The sequence below is a fragment of the Peromyscus eremicus genome, chromosome X (genome assembly GCF_949786415.1).
Source record: "Peromyscus eremicus chromosome X, PerEre_H2_v1, whole genome shotgun sequence".
Taxonomy (NCBI): Eukaryota; Metazoa; Chordata; class Mammalia; order Rodentia; family Cricetidae; genus Peromyscus; species Peromyscus eremicus.
This window is the reverse complement of record NC_081439.1, coordinates 131,498,185-131,519,736: the sequence shown is the minus strand read 5'-3', so window position 1 is coordinate 131,519,736 and position 21,552 is coordinate 131,498,185. Positions and strand designations below refer to the sequence as shown.

At 46.4% G+C, this 21,552-nt stretch overlaps 1 protein-coding gene across 6 annotated transcripts in view; it reads right to left on the bottom strand.

Moving 5' to 3' along the window:
• Atp2b3 (ATPase plasma membrane Ca2+ transporting 3) overlaps window positions 1–21,552 on the bottom strand; it is a 70,766-nt gene that overhangs the window by 16,851 nt on the left and 32,363 nt on the right. For 4 of the 6 annotated variants that reach the window (XM_059251261.1, XM_059251258.1, XM_059251263.1 and 1 more), the window contains exons 8-19: window positions 21,176–21,376; window positions 20,326–20,540; window positions 19,413–19,655; window positions 18,095–18,336; window positions 11,761–11,995; window positions 8,489–8,668; window positions 8,290–8,377; window positions 7,780–7,886; window positions 6,612–6,803; window positions 4,245–4,458; window positions 3,240–3,451; window positions 1,915–2,022 (exon numbers count right to left, since the gene is read on the bottom strand). In XM_059251261.1, coding sequence (XP_059107244.1) covers window positions 1,915–2,022; window positions 3,240–3,451; window positions 4,245–4,458; window positions 6,612–6,803; window positions 7,780–7,886; window positions 8,290–8,377; window positions 8,489–8,668; window positions 11,761–11,995; window positions 18,095–18,336; window positions 19,413–19,655; window positions 20,326–20,540; window positions 21,176–21,376 — 2,237 coding nt within the window. The remainder of the gene's footprint in view (window positions 1–1,914; window positions 2,023–3,239; window positions 3,452–4,244; window positions 4,459–6,611; window positions 6,804–7,779; window positions 7,887–8,289; window positions 8,378–8,488; window positions 8,669–11,760; window positions 11,996–18,094; window positions 18,337–19,412; window positions 19,656–20,325; window positions 20,541–21,175; window positions 21,377–21,552) is intronic. The other 2 variants (XM_059251264.1, XM_059251262.1) reach the window with 1 other exon arrangement.

Below are 21,552 nucleotides of genomic sequence, written 5' to 3'. Positions count from 1 at the left end.
GGGGATGGATACTGAGGCCATCCATTTGAGTACTGTATAGTACTCACTATATCCACGTGATTGACCTCACAGAAAAACTGCACACCAGTTCTCAGGTGAGCTTCCTAGCTGATAGCACTCCCCATCTGCTGGCCTCCATGGTTGCTGGAAGAAAAGCTGACTGCCATGTTCTCTCATGATTGAGCTCCATGGAAGCTTGTGCCTGGCATTTTCTGGAGAAAGTACATAGAAAAGGGCTTGTGATCAGGGGCTTCGGGGGAGGAAGAGGTGACAAGAAGGGAAGGCTGGGATGTGCCTTTCACTGTCTGGGTAGAGGATGGTAGGTCATCCTGTTCCTCTTAGGTTCCTGTCAGCATGACAGGAGTGGCTTTAAGGTTCTTCATAGAGATTCCTTTTTTCCTAGTTTTGTCACTTTGAATGTGTATTATTTTTATAATTAAAATACCCTGAGCTACAGGCAGGCAGCATGTATACAGGGGGAGAACTGCAGTGGCTATTACATCAGGGAGTTCAAACATTAACTAGAGGCTGGCACAGGCAGGGCAGAGTGGCGTATATGGAGTCTAGACTGTAGAACATGAAGGGACTCCATTGGACTGTCAGGCTTAAGTGTTACAGGAGGGAGGTGCAGTGATGGAAAAAAAGAGATTTCTTAAAAAGGAGATGGAAAAACTGTGTGAGTTGTCTCTGATGATTAATGCCAGGGGCCAGCAGAGGCTAGTATCTGCTATAGTCAAAGTGGTCTCTGTGGCCAGCATGGTAGGGACACACACCAATGGATAAAGAAACAAAATTCATAGTGTTATAACCTAAATGGTACTCCCTTACCCCCTAGTGGTAAGCCCTAACCATCAGTTTGGAAGTATTTGGAGAAGGAAGAAGATAATAGAGGTTAAATGAAGTCATTTGGTTGGAGCCCTGATCCCACCAGATTTGTGCCCTTATGAGAGGAGATACCAGAGAACTCCCTAGGAACACACTGTAAGAAAGTAGCTAGCCAGAAGTCAGGAAGGTACCCCTACCAGACACTGAATTAGCTGTCCTTGATCTTAGATGTCAAGCTTCTAGAGCTGTGAGAAAATACATGCCTTCCATGTAACCTGCCTGTCTTTAGTAGTTTGCTGCGACAGCCTGGGCTGATCAAGACCCAAAGAGAAGAAGATCCTGGATGTGGCTTCCCATAGCAGTGTTCCTGAACTCTGGAGAAAATGCTTTCAGTGAACCATGGAGGGGGCTGGCTTGGTGCCTAAGATTGTACTGGCTGCTGACACCCAAGATGTTACTTCCTGATTTCATCATTGGGTGCTACAAACTGCTCCTTTGGGGACAGCTGAGGCTTTCAGGTCTGCAAGTGTTGTCCTGCCACTTTAAATTTAGTCAAAACACCTCATTTTTCTCAAGCTCTCTTTGTTCCACAGATTTCATAGCAGGGTGTTGTTTAATTTCAAATACATTGGGGCATCCCAAACTTCACAGGCTGGCCTGCCTTCTGTCTTGTTTTTTGCACTGCTGGGGACAGAACCAAGGACTTTACAAAAGCTAAGTAAATGCTCTATACCCAGATACACTGCAGTCCTCCAAATATACAGGTTTAGCAGGCAATTTTTAGCTTCTACTATGGGGAAGGAAACTGGATGATTCCCAGGACAGTGCGACATTTCTGCTCTATGTTCTCATTCCTGAGGTTGTCACTTGTGACCTTGCCCCCAGGTTATAGTATGTCATAGGCCTGAGCCTGAGTACACACCACACACTTTCCAGGTCATAGGCTCCAAGGTTTTTGGGGCAGGGAGTAAGGATATGGGGAGGCATAAGTGGAACAGGATGCTTGGCTTCTTACCCACTCTGAAGGCCATGAACAGAAGCAACCAGAATGAAAGCATTGGTAAGAAAGTTGATGAGGCAGACACTCACCTGTCCCCAGACCAGCTCCCCAACACCAACAAATAGGCACCAGAGCCACTGTTCTGTGGACAGTGGGGAACAGCTGAAGGGCTTCCCACCAAACTGGACGATGACAATCTGGGGGAAGGAATGGAAAGTGGTGGGCAGAGGAGAAGTGTATTACCAGGGTAGCTCTTGACTTCTCTGTGTTCTGCTCAGCCCTCTACAAACCTTTTCTTCCAGATTGACTTTGCCTCCTGGGAGTCAGACCAGCCTGGCCATAGGCAAATGTTTTCTGGCTTCCTGCCTTTTTGGTAGACTCTGGGAAATGCCTTGGCATTTCTTATCAGATCATTCCCCTCTTTTGTCCATCAATAAATGCCTAAAGATGGTTCCCACAGACTAGCTGCCCACAGGCCAAGGATACCAGGATGGATCAATGTGTAGCTTCACATGCTGACACCCAAACCCACCTACCATCTGGTGCCTCCAGCCTCCAGGTGAGACTCAGATGTTTGGACCATCTTTCCAGCTTCAGCAAGACTGTTTTCTTATTTGCCTGCTCTGCATGACCCTATAGTATGAGGGTCACTATGCCTTGGCCTCCTGCCTTCCTTTCTGTCTACTTTAGGAGAAGTCCTACACCCAAGGGCAATATTTTTAAATGCTAACTAACCAGTTCATAGTGTATAACCCAATCTATCTCAGAGCCAGTTTCCAGGCAACCAGAGCCAGTCTATACCCTGTGGTGGGTTAAAATGATTTATGCTAGCCAACATAAAATCTGTTGACCCTCTCATTCATTTGGTCCTGGGAAGCCACAGTAAAATTCCCATCTCCTTAGTTCCTTACTGGCATTTGTGCGTGGCCACCAAGGTATGACATGCCTCTCCTCTTGGGATCTGTGAACGGTGAACTGCATTTGTATGACAGTCATTTCCTGATTTGTGGGACTTACTATAAATGAAATTTTGTTTGAACACACTATACTTTAGAGCATTCAGCCCCACCTGTGGGAGCTGAGCTTGCCAGCTTGCCAACCTGCCCACAGTGTTGTGGCAGCCAAAGTTTAACATGTCAACCATGTGCACGACAAGCATTTCTTAAAGAATCTATAGTTATAGAACACCAAGGAATTAGGTGCTAGAAATGGAGATGGTTGACCCAGAGAGAATCAGAGAAGAATATTTCTAGCAACCATGTGAGCAGGATGGGAAGATAAAGGCCTTCCATAGCCCTTTGGAATCTAGTAGGTTAGACCAAAATGAGCCCAGCAATGTTTGGAAGATGAAGAACACCTGCTCTAGAACACAGAAGAGATTTGCGGACAGTGCCACTACACCTTCATGGCCTACCTGAATTCCAAAGGTGCCCAGGACAATGGTGCAGAAGATGGGGTTGCTGAAGATGCCATCGAAGACATTCCTCTCACCATGAATCTTGCGAGCATTGATCTCATTAAAAAGCTGCATCATGACGAAGGTGTTAAAAATGATGGTATAGTGCTCTGAGGGTGGCGAATGCAGGGGTGCATTCCTTCCACTATCAATGTCAAAGAAGAGCTCTCCTGAAGGGAAGAGAGAGGCAGGGGCTGAGGAGGGAGATCTCTTAGCACTAGTGGCCACTCTCCTTCACCATATCTGCCTCAGAGATGTGCAGTAGGGCACATGGTGAAGCAGGAAGGTATGGGTCAAAGGTATAGAGCAGGCCTGTTCTTTTCTGTCTGTAAGTGATGTATCCCATCCTGTGCCAGACTGAGGTTACAGACAGGGCCCAAACATGAGGCTGTAGCATGAATCTTAAAAGGTCTTATTAATAAAATCAAACCTGGAGCCAGGTATTGTGGTGAATGCTGGAAGACCAGAGAAGCAGAACAAGCCACAGCCACCTCACCTCACCAGTTCCTCAGCTGATCCTGTTTCCTCAGACTGGAAGCCTCTCAGTCCTCATCTAGAATGAATCTCAGCTGAACTGTTGCTCAAAAGCCTAAAAGCTTAACCAGGCCAAAAGCTTAACCCCCTCTAGTTCCTGGTCCACACGCCTTAAATACCTTTCTGCCTCCTGCCATAACTTCCTGGGATTAAAGGCGTGAGTCACCATGCCTGGCTGTTTCCAATGTGGCCTTGAACTCACAGAGATCCATGTAGATCTCTGCCTCTGGAATGCTAGGATTAAAGGCGTGTGCTACCACTGCCTAACCTCTATGTTTAATATTGTGGCTGTTCTCTTCTCTGACCACAGATAAGTTTATTAGCATGCATAATATTTTGGGGAATACATTACCACCACATGAGGCCACAGCAACAGTGTATTGAAAACCTTGTATATGGGCTGAAGCGTGTGCCTCAGGTCCAACTTACCAACAAAAAGCAAGGTAAAGATAATGGTGAGCTGGTAGACTGCATGGCCAAGGATGTTCTTCATCATGGTACGTGAGATGAGGGGTTTGTCCCGGCCATATGGCTTCCGCAGCAGCAGTGACTCAGTTGGGGGCTCCGTTGCCAGGGCAAGTGAGGCAAATGTGTCCATGATCAAGTTCACCCACAACATCTGCACAGCTTTGAGAGGAGAGTCCTGCAGAGAGGGGGCAGTTACCTTTCTATGTGCTGGTCATGCAGGATCACACAGAGAAACCTTGGGATGGTACAATATGAAAGCCTGCCACTATTAAGAAGCTCAGCTTTGTGAATATCATGCCAATGCGATCTGGGAATCTCATTCCCAGAAGCCTGTCACACAAGTTTCCTCAGGCTTGCAGATGTTTTCCACTGGACTTCCAAATTCCCACTTACCTCTCCTTCTTCTTGCCTGGTGGCAGTGATCTCAAAGGTGTGGTCTGAGGCCTTTTCAGGAACCACAAAGTCCCAACTAGTTTCCAGGGCTTTCAAGATAGCCCAATAACAGCAGCCTGCCTTTGAAACCAGAGTCTCTCACCTCACAGGGCAGGAAGAGGCAGAAATGTTGACCCCAATCTGCTTTCTCATCATCCCCATTGAATGTCTCTTTAAAAATCAGCATTGCTGGGTGGCAGTGGCGCACGCCTTTAATCCCAGCACTCGGGAGGCAGAGCCAGGCGGATCTCTGTGAGTTCGAGGCCAGCCTGGTCTACAGTGAGATCCAGGACAGGCACCAAAACTACACGGAGAAACCCTGTCTCCAAAAAAAAAAAAAAAAAAAAAAAATCAGCTTCATAGGATCTGAATGTACAACACCATGATGAGTGAGTGAATGAAATCAAATGAACTGAGAAATTCACATACAGAGAAAGCAGATGAGTGTTTGAAAGGTTGGGGAGGCAATGGGGAGTGTCTGCTAATGGGTGTGAGGTGTCCTCTGGGGACCATGAGAATATTCTGAGAGTAAATCAAGGTGATGGTTATACAACACTGAATATGCCAAGGCCTGGGATTCTGCACTTTCAAATGGCTAGGATGGTTATTATGATATCATTCATACTTGACTTAGATATCAAGAAAAAGTACGTGAGGGGCTGGGAAGTTAACTCAGTCAAGTGTTTGCCTTACAAGCATGAAAACCTAAGCTCAACTCCTAGAGTCTGTATCAAAAAAGCTTGGCATGGTGGTGTGAATTTGTAATCTCAATGACGGGAAGATGAAGATGTGAGGATTTGTAAGACTTGCTGCCTAGCTAGCCTGTCCTAATCAGTGAGGCTCAGGTCCTATTGAAAGTCTGTCTCTCAAAAAACAAGGTGGAAAGCTACCAAGGAACATCAGAGGTTTACCTCTGACCTCTACATGAACATGAATACAGGTGTATGTACACCGTGCCAACACACACACACATGCTTGAAAGGACCAAGATAATTACCAAAAATAGTTAACTACTTTTTGACAATAAAGTCAACCATCACTGACAAGAAATCAATAAATTCTGGCCTCCAACCAACGGGGAGGATGAAAGCATTGAGAAAGAGGAAATCTAAAGTTTCTCTGTGACTCAGTCATTCTACTCCTAGATCTAGACCCAAGAGAGTGGAAGACATATGCACATTGAAACTTGGACATGAGTGTTCTTAGCAGCACTACTCACAATGCAATGAAGTGGAAGTGGCCCAAAGCTTGGTCAGCTGATGAATGACAAACAAAATGGGGCTTATTGGACTATTGTGCAGCTATGAAAATGAATAAAGCATTGGTACAAGCTGCAACATGGATGAATCCTGAAAATATGCCACATGAGATGCGGGGTGCAAAGGCAATATGTCAAATCTTCAAATTGGCACAGTGGATAAAGGCATAAACATAACGGCCTGAGTTCAATTCCCTGGGACCCACATGTGCACTGCAGCACATATATGTGCCCCTCTCCCCTTTGCAAAAACTGTAAAAACAAACCCCAAAAGGCCACATGTCATTTCACTCCACTGATACAAATTATCTACAATAGGCAAATAAATACAGGCAGAAAGAAGTGACAGTTGTCAGGAGCTTGGAGGGGGATGGGGGTATGACTGCTAGTAGGTGAAAGGTTTCCTTTAGGATGGATGAGTGTGTTTTGGAACTAGATGGAAGTGATGATTGACACTGTGAATATACTAAAAAATCTACTAAACAGCTACCATGAACAGATAAGATTTTTGGTATGTGAGTTTGATTTCAATAAAAAGAATCTGAAGTAAACAAAATGCTTGCTCTCAACATAGCCCTCTTGAGCCCACACTACTGCTCTTAGAAACCAACTGCCTCCTGTAGGACCCTGGTGCCCACCTGAGTGATGCAGGCACCTGTGAAGGCCACGATCACAGCCACCACGTTGACTGTCAACTGAAACTGCAGAAACTTCGAGATGCTGTCGTAGACATTGCGACCCCACATGACTGCTTTGACAATGCTGGTGAAGTTGTCATCGGTCAGGATGATGTCAGAGGCCTCCTTGGCCACATCAGTGCCTGCAATGCCCTGGGGGATGGTACACAGGCACAGTGCTCATTTCTCAACTCCTCCTTGGCCACCCAGCCCACCTGGGATGGTCCCCTGCCTTTCTCTTCCAAATAAAACCTTAATTGAACAGCACTTGTTTTAATCTAACATATTCTGTGCTGCAAACTGCATGTTGTCACATGTGGCTGTGAGGTGGCCTTTGCTGCTAAACAACACAATTGCTAATAACATGGCCATCTGTACAGCCTCCCACAAGGCCCAGCTGCCACTGGGTAGCTACTCAACAGTCCTTTGTCTGGTTACCTGAAGAAGCCCTGAGAAATGTGGGTTGTCTGTCTGGGTAAGGTAAAGGACCCATCCCCTGGCTGCTTGGGAGATTCTTGCTGCTCTACCACACAAGCTTGGGCACAAGCAATAGACATCAAGTCTGTTGTAGCCCTCACCCACTCCATCTTGGACCTGGCCTTGTAATACCAGCCACCTTGGGAAGCGCAGCTTGCTCTCTACTCCAGGTTGTGAGGTCTAGGAATGCTATACTTCCTCACCCCACTGAACCAAATATGGACTGAGCAAAAGGTCCTCCTTTCTGCTAGGGTGGGGAAAGGTGACACTAGGCTGCTAGCCACTGTGAGTTGGGGACAGGGCTCACCACGTGGGCAATGCCTAGAAGGCCTAGAAGGCTACCTTGCTCAGTAAGAAGAGATAGATCTGTATGAAAAGAAAGAGAGAAACCAGAGGAAGAATCCACTGTGGTCTCTGCTCATCACTCTTGGGGCTAGGGGCTACTTGGAGTGGACTGAGAATAGGTGACAGTGGGCAGATGCCATTGTTGACAAGCCATACAGCCCCAAGTGGTCAAGATGTGAGAGAAGGAAGCTTCTAGCACTCTGTCACCTGCACTGACACTGGCTCTCCACTTTCTGGTCCAAAGTTAAGTCCAGGAGAAACAGGATTTCATCTGTGTGATGAACTGGTATGGCACTAGGTGGCTTACCATGGCGAAGCCCACATCTGCCTTTTTGAGAGCTGGCCCATCATTGGTGCCATCCCCAGTCACGGCCACCACCTGCCGCTGCTCACCGGTTGTGCTGTCAATAATGCCTAGAACATAGAGAGGGTTAAGGTAGGGTTGAAGCTATCTGCCAAAGGTTGATATGGGCTGCTTCTGTACTCCTGGCCACTTATGGGATCAAGTCCTCAGGCTTTAATGAGATAACTTCATCCCCCTATTTCCACCAAGGTCCTTTGCTCAGTAACATAGTCTGGCATGATTTGGTAGAGGAGAAGGTCCCACATTGTGTGCATTGAATGATTGTCTCCCTGTCCCAGCCTTAGTTTCCCCATTTGTTCCAATGAGGGGGCAGCTTCTACAAGCCATTATTAGTTTGATGTTTTCTAGTCAATGGTCTCTAGAATCTTCCATTCAAGAATCTAAGAGCAGGTGACAAAATGCAGGGATGCCAGAGGCAAGTACATGTTGAAGAGGGTGAACACATTTGGTTACCTTTGACCAGAGTGTGTTTGTCAGTGGGAGATGATCGGGCAAGCACCCGCAGCTTGGGCCACACCTTGTCCAGCCGCTCCTGTTCTATCTGGAGGAAATAATGGAGACATCAGAGTCTAGGCACCATGGCTGGGAGGGATGAGAAGATAGCAGAGGGATGGGAGAAGCAGCAGCCCGGGACAGAGATGCAGGGAGCTACCTCGCCTTTCTCGTTTCGAATCCTTCTGTTGAATTCCTTTCCTTCCAGGCACAGGAAGTCTTCGCCTGGGTGGATGATGCCACACTTAGCTGCAATAGCCCGGGCAGTGTTGATGTTGTCTCCAGTCACCATACGGACTGTGATGCCAGCACGCTGGCATTTGCGAATGGCTTCAGGGACCTGGGAGATATAAGAATGGTAGGTGGGGCTGGTAAGACAAGCCCATATTTTGTGTCTGGTACAGATCTGCAGAATCATAAGTCCCAGCAAATCTGGAAGCATAGTGGAGCCTATTGTTCCAGTGCTGGGTCTCTGGAACATGGTGTGAAGGAGTTCAGAGGATGGCCTGCTGTGGGCAGGTACCCTCCCCAGACCCCCAGCCCACTGGCCCTGGCATCTCCTTCACTGTGGCTGGCCACAGGAATGAGCAGTGAGTTAGACCTGGCTATGTTGAGCTTCTCCCTCTCTTGTCTAGTTTGTTTTTGTTTTTCAGCATAGAACTCAACCATTTTCCTCAGGAAGTAATCTTTGTCTCAGCTATAGGTTTTACATAATGTACTCACTAGAGAAAGTGGGGCATTACTCGGGATTAGAATGCATGTATTTCTTTTTCAAAAGACATAGTAGGTTCTAGAACTAAGGAAGAAGAAAGAAAACCCTCAGCACAAAGCACAAAACAGGAAAAGAGGGTGGGAAGCCATGAGACCAGCCTGAGCATTGTAGCATCATTCCAGTAGTGGGCAGATGGAAAGGACAGTTTCCAAACACATGATATGTGTGGCCCTTCAGGCCCTGGGGCTGCAGAAGGGACAAAACAGGCAGGATGGAGTAGTATATGCACTGGGGAGGAGGAAGGCCAGCTCAGAGTTTGAAGAGTTGAGTGAAGAGAGGCCTAGGTCTTTGAATTTCTTGGTGGGTACCCTGTGCACAGTGGTGGGCCAGCTGCTGGACCCAAGGGGGAAAGAATGTAGGAGGTATCTAGATTTGGCCTAGTCTTCTGAACTAGAGAGGTTAGAGCAGGCAGGGTTGGCACAGAGGGACAGAGAAGTTTGGGGGAAAATCAGGAAGGAAGTAGAGGGTGGCAAGCAAGAACAGAGTAGTCCCTACTTAAGGCTTTGATAGGGATCTGATAATCAAACCAGAACTGTTAAGTGACAGTGAAGGACATGCCTTGGGCAGAGTCTAATTGTGGTAGCTCCCTCACCCCCCCACCCCGTGTGTGTGTGTGTGTGTGTGTGTGTGTGTGTGTGTGTGTGTGTGTGTGTGATGTGTCTCCTTATGCTCAGTCTCAAGGACACATTCTGTTCTCTTAGGGTCTTAAGGTGCCACATAAGACCTTGAGTACAGAGAACTTCCTCTCAAGTAGGGGAGTGAGGCAGCTCTGCAGCTTCACTTTCCAAAATGGCTGGAAGCCTTCTTCTCTGCTGCCGCCAGGTGGCCACAATGAATCTGAAAACTGGGAGCTTTGGACAGGGTCACCCCAGGGTCCAGGAGCAGCCACTACTCCAAGGCCCACCCACACTCGCAGTCTCTAAGCTCTCAGCCTCCTAGCCAGGTGGCAGGAACACCACCTCCAGAGGATATTCTTTCTTGTAGGAAAGATTGTTCTCTCCTTGTCTGCTTTGACCTGTTCCCTATTTTCTCCTCAAGGCTCACAGCACAGCAGGGAGCAGATGTCTGTAGAAGTTTCCAGGTCCACCTGAGTATTCATCTGCTAGAGTTCTGTGGACACAGCTCTCTGCTCCCCTCTGGTGGCAATCCTGTGCTTTCCAGTGCCCAGCAAGTTTGACTAAGACCCATGGAGGTTTTGCTGGATCCCTTGTGCTTGCCCCAGAGCCTGGACCTAATAACTGGTCTCTCCATTAACATTATTGCTGAACTCCCTCTCAGCCACTTTAAACCACAAAGGAGCTACCCTTGTTCCCTGAACCCCTCTGTTACCACCCAAACTGAGATACGTTCTTGCTGTCCTGAGCTTCTACCCCCAAACCCCCCACCATGGTACCCTTTGAGGTTGGGTCATGGTTATATCTTTCTTAACATATGTATACATCTTAACACTTGTCTGTGTTTCACATTTCCTGAGGTGTAAACTTTCAAAAATATTACTGTACAGCTGCCCTGGGCTCACTCTGCTGCCAGCCCAGCCTAGGCCTGTTGTGCTCATTATATTTCTTACTCCATCTCCAACTGAGTACAGGGATATATGGTTGACAGTGACCCATGGCCATTCTTTAGACATGGGGAGTATTCACTTTGGAACAGAGTGCCTTTGTTTTGTGACCCTGTATACAAAACTTCTCCTTCCCTGTCATACCCAAAGCTCCAGAGCAGTTCCCACAGATATGTGCTTTCAGGCTAAGGGGCAGGATCAAGGTAGTCTAATATGAAGTGTATACCAACAGAAAGGGCTGGGAAGATAGAGGGCCCTTTCACACTCTTGGGTATCCATTCACAAGAATAACACATCCACAAAGAACAACAAATACAGCCATCACATGTGTTCAGGTCAAAGGCTTCAGTGACCTCCCAATGTCAAGGCCATCAATAGGCAGACTTGTCCTTTTTCATTCTGTGCTTGCTTCACCCATATGACCTTTGAGATCCATCCTGCCCCCAAAATCTGGCCTCTATCACTGGAAGCTACCCTCAGTGATATCATCATGCATAGGAAGATGCTTCTGGGATTTCTTTCCAGTCAGAACTTATTCTCTAAGTTCTCCATTCCCACACCTATATGCCTACTTGACATCTCCATGTGTGTGTCCTGAATCTCATTCAGACACAATCAAGCTCTTGACTGACAACTGCCCACCATATCCCCAAACCAATATCCACCCAATTCAGCTGTTTCTAGCTCCTCAGTTTCCCTCATCTCCTCCTTCAGTCCACTGGTCCTGCAGACACCCAGAATCTTCTTTTGCACCTGGTAGAAGTGGAGTGTGAGCCTTGCCCAGGGGCCAGGCAGGCCCACAGAACTCCCATAGGTCAAGAACAAGAGGGCTTGGCAAGGGGATCAAAAGCACTGAGGAAGGTCCCATGACCTTGAGTGATCCCAAGTCACTGTTTTCCAGGCTGCTCTATCTATAAATAGGGCAGGAAGAGGTGTGACATCTTGGAAAGTGAGGAGAAAGTGGCTCTCACCATGTGTGCTTGTGTCCCAAGCCTATAATGTGGAAGTCCAGTGTGGAAAAAGCCACCTTGCCACCTATTGGAAAACCTTGAATATGGGGAATAGTTACTAGAGCAGCTTCCAGAAAAGGGGCAGCTACCTCAGGTCGTACAGGATCCTCGATGCCCACGACAGCTATGCAGGTAAGATCACCCACCACGTCATTCTCATTGTCCCAGTCGGGCTCCTGGTTCACAGGGAAGTCCCTGTAGGCAATGCAGATGGTGCGGAGGCCATCACAAGCCATAGGCTCTATGATCTTCTTCACCATGTCATCCCGGTCCCGAGGACGGAATCCTCGGAGTTCACCATTGCTGTTTAAGATGTTGGTACACCTGGCAGGGGAGGGGTGGTAGAGTGAGATGGGGACAGGGAATGAACAAGAGGAAACACATTGGATTATGATGGCACCTTAACCAATGACATTATAAAGAACAGAGGATGCAGATGTGCAGAGACAGGGGAGAAGGCCATGTGACCACAGGTAAGAAATTGGAGTGATGCAGCTGCCTTCTAGCATCAGAATTTGAGAGAGACAAGCAAAGGTCCTCCCTTCCCATTCTCAGAGAGAGTACAGCTTGGCCCACATCTCAACTTTGTATTTTCACGTGACTTCTGGGGATCAGACTCAGGCCTTGTGTTTTTTGAGGCAAGAACTTTACCAATTCAGTTATCTCATCAGCCTAAGACTTCTGTTATCTTAAGCCATCAGGTTTAGGACCATTTGTTACAGCAACCTGTGAATACTCACACACTGGTTGGCTAAGAGACCCAGGAGAGAGGTGGAAACCTGAGGCTTATTGTACCTTTCCTACAGACTTTATAGGACAAGGGTGTGGAATGTAGGTGAACTCCAAATTTAATGGACAGTCCTCTGGAACAATGGAGCAGGAACAACACATGGCAACAGCACCCTCAGCTCTAGCTCTGACAGTCTGGGAGCTTCAAAAGGGACAGGCCTAGGGAGGCCAGCTACAGAAAAGTTGTGGTTGAACTGAATGGGGCCTCATCTGGCAGGTGCCACAGGGAGACTAGTAAAGCTGGCTATCAAGGTTGGGGGTTGACAGAGAGAAACTAACAAAAACCACCATAGTCTGACATCTTCCTAGGATCATGGATTCACTCATGTGATTCTCAGCATTCCCAGGAGATCCATATTTGTAAGATCTCCATATTATACGAGGAACCTGAGCTAGCAAGACAGAGTAGTAACTTCCTTATGCCCCATTGTCAGCAAAGAGCAGAGTGGCTGGTGGTCAGACTCAGCTACAACCCCATAGATCCCATCAAAGGAGTGGCACAGAAAGAGCCAGGGCCTCCAAATGCAGCATTTCATCTTACCCTAGTAGGGACCGCTTCAGGGGAGAGGTGGCCTTCACCATGGGGTGCATAGGCTGTGACTGGGCTGTTTTGGGGAGAGTATTCTGAGTAAGGCAACCAAGTAGAGATGTATTTGGTGGTCAGGTCTGCTGAGAGCATGGGGCAGGCTGAGCCTGAGGGCAGAGAACCCTGGTGTACTGTTGGAGATTTTGTTTCCAAGGCCTTTGAGGGTAAATGGCAAAAGCCATGTGGGTGAGGCAGAGAGATTTAGGAAAAGAGAAAGGCCAAGACCAAGGGGAAGTATGCAGGATGAGAAGAGGTAGGAGAAGCAGAGATGCTCAGGGGCAAGGATCATGCTCCTTCCCTCCTTTGGGTTTTATACAGCTTCATTGAAATACAAGTCACAAACTATACAATTCACTCATTTAATGTGTATAGTTCAATAATTTTTAGTATATCTTTAGATACACACAACCATCACCACAGTCAGATTTAGAATATTTTCGTCACCTCTGAAAGAAACCCCACTTCAGATATAGTGGCACATGCCTGTTGTCTCTGAACTTGAGAAGCTAAGGCAGGAGAACTGCAAGTTCCAAGCTAGCCTGGGCTACACAGTGGAGAGTCTGTCTCACAAAACAAACCAAATGGGGGCTTGTGAGATGGCTCAGAGTGTCAAGGTGTTTGATGCCTGCCTGCCTGATGACCTGAGTTCAATCCTGAGGACCCATGTGGTAGAGGGAGAGAACGTGTTGTCCTGTGACTTCCACTTGTGTGTACATATGCATGTGTGTGACACACACATGAATTCACACAATTAAGTAGGAGCTAGAGAGACAGCTCAGCAGTTAAGAGCACTGACTACTTCCAGAGGGCAGGGGTTTGATTCCCAGCATCCACATAATTGCCTGTAACTTCAGTTCCAGGGGGATCTGATGCCCCCTCTGGTTTCCATGAGCATTGCATGAATGTGGTGCACAGCCATACAAACAGGCAAAAACCGCACATACATTAAAAAGGGGGGAGGGGCTGGAAAGATAGCTCAGTTCTTCCAGAACAGAAAGTAGCTGTTCTTCCAGAGGATCCTGGATCGATTTCCAGCACTCACATGGCAGCTCATAACTGTCGTAACCCCACTTCCAGGGGATCCAATGCCCCCTTCTGGCCTCCATGGGCACAGCACATACGTGGTACATAGACATACATGCAGGCATAACATCCATACACATAAATCAACAATAATTTAAAATTAAATAAATGTAATAAAAACCAAAGATAACCAAGTAAACCAAAAGCAACACACATAAACATCAACAGCAAAAACAGACAAATTGGATTTCATCATGATTTGAAAATATTTGTGCATCTACAGACACTATCAGGAGAGTGAAAAGAGAAAATTATATGTTTGATGAGGATTTAGTAGTCAGTATATAGCAAGGATTTAAAAAACACAATAAAAGATAGCCCAACTCTTTAGTGTGCTCTTCCAAATGTTTCCTAACTCCTACCATGAGTCAATCCTAAGTTTTCTTCCACATGACCAGGCAAGGTGACAGCAATGGTCCTAGTTCTTGATACCAGTTTTCTAAACATCCTTCAGTACAGTAAAGGTGACAATCAAAGTGAATTATCACACATATGCCAAGGAATAAAACAGTTGGGTCACATGGCAGTGCCATGTTCAACTTTCTGAGAAACCATAAAATATATAAAATACAAAACTATATTCCAAAAATGATACCATTCATGTGCGTGTGTTGTGTGTGTAGGTATATGTATGTGTTTGTGTGGGTGTGTGCATGTGTAAGCCAAAGGTCACCTTGCATGTCTTCCTCAATTACTCTTCACCTTACTTCTTTGGACAGGGTTTTTCACTGAACCTGGAGCTCATCCACTTGGCTAGAATGGCTGGCCAATGAAATCCAGTTATCTCTGTGTCTCTCCCCTCCACTGCTGCCCTGTCCCTTCTGTCCATGGACCAAGTTACACACCCAACTTCTACATGAATACTGGTCTTCTTGCTTCTTTTGTTTTTGTTTTTGTTTTGAGACAGAGTTTCTCTGTGTATCCCTGGCTGTCCTGGCACTCTCTCTGTAGAGCAGGCTGGCTTCGGAACTCAGAGATCTGCCTGTCTCTGCCTCCTGAGTGTTGGGATTAAAGATATGTGCCACCACCGCCTGGCTGGAATGCTGGTCTCTTTTGCTTGGTGTAGTAGGCACTTTAACAACTGAGCCACCTCTCCAGCCATGGCAATATATCATTTTATATTGCTGTCAGCAACATAGAAATATTCTAATATCTTCTCATCCTTACTAGTATTTAAGAAATGTAAATTGAAATTACTAGAAGATCCTATTTTCTACCCAGGAGACCCTACTTTTCCCCCAGTAGAATGGCAACAACAACAACAACAATAGAGAAAGCCTAGAATGTTGTAAGTAGAGCTTAACAGGTAATTCTGGTGGGAACTCAGAGAACTAGAATGCTGACAGGGATACAAACAGTAAAGCTTGTGCTTGCAAGCTTTCAGATGAGAACAAGGATGATATTGAGAATTGGACTAGAGACCATTTGTATTATGCTATGGAAAATATCTTCTTTACACTTTTGCCTATGTCCTCACACTCAGTGTGAGGTTAAATGTAAGGTGATAGACTAATTAATCTGGTAGAGGAAATTTCAAGCATCCCAGCATTCAGTTTGTGGCATAGGTATTATTGGCTCTTTTTCAGCTGAATTTAATGTCATCAGAGCAAGGAAGAGGAGAGGGCTGGTGAGATGGTTCAATGGGTAAAGGCATTTGCCTTCAAGTGTGATGACCTAACTTTCATCCCCATGACTCACATGTGGAAAGAAAGAACCAACTCCCACATTTGTCTTCTGGTCTACACACATGTGCACACACACACATTCTGTTCTCTCTCTCTCTCTCTCTCTCTCTCTCTCTCTCTCTCTCTCTCTCTCTCAACAAATAATCAAACAAATGTAATTTTTAAATTTTTTTAAAGAAGACATGCAATTTTGGCCAGAGAAGATATGTTATAAAGTTCCAGCCAAGGAGGATGTTGCTGAAGTGATAGTGCCACTTTAAAAGGTCAAGTATTGCACTGATACTATAAGAACAATGTCTGGAGAGAATGTCAGAAATTAACAAGGCCACAGCCACCACAGTTCAGGGGTGTATAAATACAAGTTGCTTTAAAAGACTTTCTAGGGCAGAGTCTTTTGAGAGGACAGTTCCAGGAAGCCCTGCTTGTTCTAATATGTCTAATGAACTGTGAATTGTTTCCCTGAGATGGTCCTACTCATTCATTCAGGAAGGGACACAGAAGCCACTGCAGCTGTGGTTCAAGTGGGCCCAGATGTAGCTCAAGCTAGTGGAAGGCCTTGGCATCCTCCATGTGGTAGTTTTGCATATGTTTAGAATGGAAGACCTGCAGAGTTGTGGATGTTTCCACCTAGGTTTTAAAGGAAAGCCTGGGTAGCCATGAGATAGATGTGTGGTCGTGTCAGGATCCCTCTAGGTAGTGCACACAGCTGTGAGGGTGAAGCTAAAGCTACAGTAGATTGCAGGAAGTTAGATATGCTCAGACAGTGTAACTCCTGCTGAAGAAAGCTGCAGGAAGCCAGCTCAAAAGAGAGAGGCAAGACCAGAGAGATAGGGCTGTCTAAGCCCTTTGTAGCTTACATCACAATGGCTTACAATGGCTCAGATACCATTGGACATGGAGCCACATGATTTAATGTTATGCTGGTTTTCTGTGTTGCTTTGGTTCAATCTGCACTCACTGTGCTTCCATTCCTGCCTTTTGGAATGGGAATATTTACTCTGTGCCACTGTATGTTAAAATAATTTGTTGTTTCAATTTTATAGGGACTCAATACTAATACTAAGTGTGAGTGAGACTTTGAACTTGGACTTTTGGAACAGTTAAAACATTGAAGAATCATGGGAGTAGACTGAGTGAAGTTTGCATTGTGAGATGGACATGAGCCTTTGGAGGGCAGGGATGGAATGCTAAAATGAATCTATAATGTCTTCCAAAAGACCTAATGTAAACATTTGATCTTCACTTTCATGCTGTTGGGAGGTGGTGCAACCTTTAAGATGGGGGCATTTTAAGGAAATTTTAGGCCATTGGTGATATGCTATTGCAGAGATTTGTGGTACTGTGGTCTCTTCCTCTTCCTTGTTCTTATCCTAGCCTTTTGCTTCACCACATACTCCTTGCCATGGTGTTCCATTCTGTCACAGGTCCATAGGCAGTGGGGGCAAATGACTATGGACTGAAACCTTTAAAATTATAAGTCTAAATAAGTCTTTTATAAGTTGGCTTTTCTCCTTTTCTGGTGGTGGTGGTAAGACAGGGCCTCCCCATGTTTCTCAGGTTGGTCTCAAACTCCTAGATTTAAGACATTATCCTGTCTCATCATTTGAGGCAGCTAGGACAAGAGGAATGTATCACTGTGCTCAGCTCAAGTATTCTAATAACAGAAAGCTGACTGACACAGTGTATACCCCAAAGGGTTGAGAATGTGTACTCAGACTTATACCTGTGCTGTGCTTGAATGACCATAGCACTGTTGACAAGAGCCCAAATGTAGACACAATCTGGGTATCTGAGAATAGATGAATGGCTGAGCCAAATGTGGTGCTATCCATACAATGGAAGGTTGTTCAGCCTTCAAATGGCAGTGAAGTTCTGATAGATAAAGGAACTTTGAGGACATTATGAACTATGATGAAAGCTAGACACAAAAATATACAAAGTACAGAATTCCATTTTTATGAAATCTCTGGAATAGAATAGGTGAAACCACAAGGACAGGCCAGAAGTTGCCAGAGGTAGAGAAGGGGCCGGAAAATCTCCTTAATGTGGCCTGGGGTTTCTTTTGGGGGTGATGGAAATCTTTTAGAGTTCTATAGTGGTGATGGCTGCAAACATTAGGAATATACTTAATGCTACTGTACTGTATACTTTAAAGTGGCTAACATGGTCAATTTTATGTTAGGTCTACTTTACCACAAAAATAAAACAAGAAATTTTATACCCTTTAGCTAGCTAGCCTTCAGCCACCCGGCCCTTGGCTCCTTCCTGTTACCCACTCACTTTTTGAGCAGGATCTCTGAGGCTCCCTTGCTGAAGAGGCGGAAGCTACCATCAGGCATGCGGATAACTGTGCTCATGGACTTGCGGACTGAATTGAAGGTGTACACTTTGTAAAGCTTATCTTCTGGAATCTGCTCCCGTACAGGTTGGAAGTCTCGTTTCAGGTCCAGGACAAAGCCCAACAGAGCACACTCTGTTTTGTTGCCCACTTGGCGTGGGAGAGCGCCTTCCTTCTCTGGAGGCTGTAGGCAAGGACAGTCAGCTTGGCATCAAGGCCCAGAGTACCCTCTGTTCCATCCCCAAGGCTAAGGTTCCCATTCAGCTTTGGCCATCATGTAGCTAGGGGGCAGTGGCATGGAGTAGAGTGAAGCCAGCCATACTGACTACACAGGACACGGCCTGGCTGCAACATGTCCCTTTAAAGGTAAGTTTTCTATTATTTACCATGCTTGGAAAGGACTTCTAGAACCCACCTACCCCACCCAGCAGCATGAGTACTCTGTCATGCCAGCGACAGGAAGAAAGGCAACCAGCACCCTAAAGGTTCCTCTTGAAAGTTCTTGGTCTTTCTTGTTTTGTTGAAATGGGGTCTGTCACTGGCCTGGAGCCCCTGATTTCTGCTTGTCTCTGCCTCCCCAGTGCCGGAAGTATAAGCAGACTGCTGCATATCTTTTTTTACATGGGTTCTGGTGAGTGAACACAAGACTTCATGCTTGTAAGGTGAGCACTTTACTGACTGAGCCATCTCTTCAACCTTGGTTTTTTACTTTTCTGCTGTGGAATAATCTTTTTGTATACTGTGAAGATGTGTCACTCTGATTGGTTTAATAAAAAGCTGAATGGTCAATAGCTAGGCAGGATTTCCAGGCAGAGAGGATGCTGGGAAGAAGAAGGCAGAGATGCCAGGGATGCAGAGCAAGCAGGATGGGCACTACAGAGATGAGTTAATAAAGCCACAAGGCAGAAAGTAAATTAATAGAGATGGGTTAATTTAAGTTGTAAGAGCTAGTTAGAAACAGACTAAGCTATCATCTGAGCTTTCATAATTAATACAGATATCTGTGCCAATATTGGGAGGCTGATGGTCCTGACAAAAAAGTCCATCTACATTTTTCTCCCCTGCTCTGTGTTTCTTTTTATAGTATGATGGGGCAAACCATTTTTGGTCAAACCTCATGTTCACTAGGCATATTCTTTACCAATACCACTCAGTTACTTTCTCAGCACCCCAAGATTTATAAGTGAGCCCCTCAGGGCAGTTCATGCCATACCACCAGCCCTGCCCCCTTCTCTCATCTGCCCTCCTAGCCCTGCTCACTAGTATTTTGGTGGTGTAGGCACTGTTGATGGAGATGGCATGGACCAGAAGGTCAAGGATCTTGGGGGTCAGGGCGCTGGGAGCTGGAATCTCTTTGTAGTGAGTGTCTCCTAGGTAGGACTGGACCACGGTCATGCGGTTGGTGGTGAGTGTGCCCGTCTTGTCAGAACAGATGGCCGTGGCATTGCCCATGGTCTCACAGGCATCCAGGTGGCGTACCAGATTGTTATCCTTCATCATTTTCTGTAAAGGACAAAGAAGGAGTGGGAGATGCTTAGTTGTTTACTCAGAGGGATAAAGGCAATGTGAGTGACACTAACAATCTATTTGGTGACCTTGGTCGTCTCTGGGTTGGGTGGTAATCAAACTAAGAGGTAGGTATGTAAGATACAAGGGCTGCCATCTCATGGGGAACAGTGAGCTTCCAAGAAGCTACTCTCTGCATGGCTGACTTGGAAACTATCTGCCAGAGCTCCCTCTCCAATTGCCTGCTACCTCTGTGTTCCTCCACACTCCCCTGGTTCTTCTTTACTCTCCCACTGCCTCCCAGTGTCCCAGAACCTTTTCTGAGGCCCCTGCATCTTTGCCTCTGCCTCTGCAAGCAGCACTATCCCCCCTTTTTTCTTGGCTCTTCCAACTCTCCCTGCCAGTATTCCACAGATGCCAAGCCCAGGTCTTTCTCAACATCAGTCTGTTTTCTAGCTCCTTTCACTGTGTCTAAGGGATGGGTGGTCACAGTAGGACCCTCTGTTAGGATGTATTAGCAAGGTACATCTTAGTCAGTACCCTTCCCTCTTTCCTTAGCTTCCCCAGCCTTCCTTAGTGCCCACTACACCTAAGGTGCTTTGATAATATCCCACTCTAGTTTTGTAGTCTATGTGATGGAATTAATTATAAGTAGCAGTATTATTACCTTGACAGAGTAAGCCAAGGAGATAGTGACAGCAAGAGGCAGACCCTCAGGGACAGCCACAACCAACACAGTGACTCCGATAATGAAGAACTTCACAAAATACTGCACATAGACAGGTGTGCACTCTGCCAGCCACACCCGGCCATCCACGACGAAGGTCTCAATCACAAAGTAGAGGACCAGGATGATGACAGTGATGGCAGACATCACCAACCCTGTCCAGCCATGATGGAGAGGGACCACAAGAGGTAAGAGGAGAAAAGGAAGGAAGAAAAATTGAGGGCAATGTAGCCATGGCTGGCCTGAGCCCAGCCAGGGCCTTTGCAAGGGGGTTGATGGATTTGAGTCATCTTTTAGGATAAATAGCTTGAAGGATGACTCCATGGAGTGAGAGGTCCTAGGGTAGCCTTTGCTCCAGTTCCCCAGGACAGTGTAGTGTAAAGAGCAGAAAGCTAAGGGTATAAGAGGCACATCTGTGAGGAACTAGCCGCCCTCATATTTTTGGGCTCTGGCCAGCAGGCAGTAAAGTTGGCTGCCTCTTGACTATGATATGGCCAGAAACCTTGAATCAGGGAGTCTGCTAAGTAATGCATGAATGTGTGGCTTAGGTCTTATTGGGGTGGAGGGTGCTAAGCCAGGATTTGATAATCATGATTGGCTCTGGTCTGCACCTCTGGCCCTACAGTATATGCCACACTCTTCTGGAATAGTATCCATTTCTCTGTACATGAACTTGCCTAGGGCTAGGACAATATTCTGTCCTTTGCTTTCACAGCATCTGGAACTGACACTACTTCCAGGAGCCTGCTGTCCTCCAGGCTTCTGGCATTCTGTGTCTGGCTGAACATACCTGCTTTCCCAATCTGCACAGCCAGTTTTGTGAGCTTCCCTTGCAGAACTGACTTCTCCTTCTTGGGTACGTTGGTTTTCTTCTTTTCTCGCTCCTCCATTTCCCCACCCTCAGCACTCTTCAGGGGCTGCATTTCCATGGCAACAGCCCCATCCTGCTTCTTAGCTGTACATAGAGGAAACCCTTGGCTGAAGTTAGGGCCTAGCAAGGGTAAAGGGGCCACAGAGGGCAATCACAAGGAAAGACATGTCTCATCATATGGGATTCAATGGATCACTTTTAATTTCAAGTTTTGCAAAGGAAATCTGTAGGCTTCTGTTGCATCCTAAGCCCAGGACCTCCTGAGGTAGGCAGGCAGTTGAAGCATTGTCCTAGGT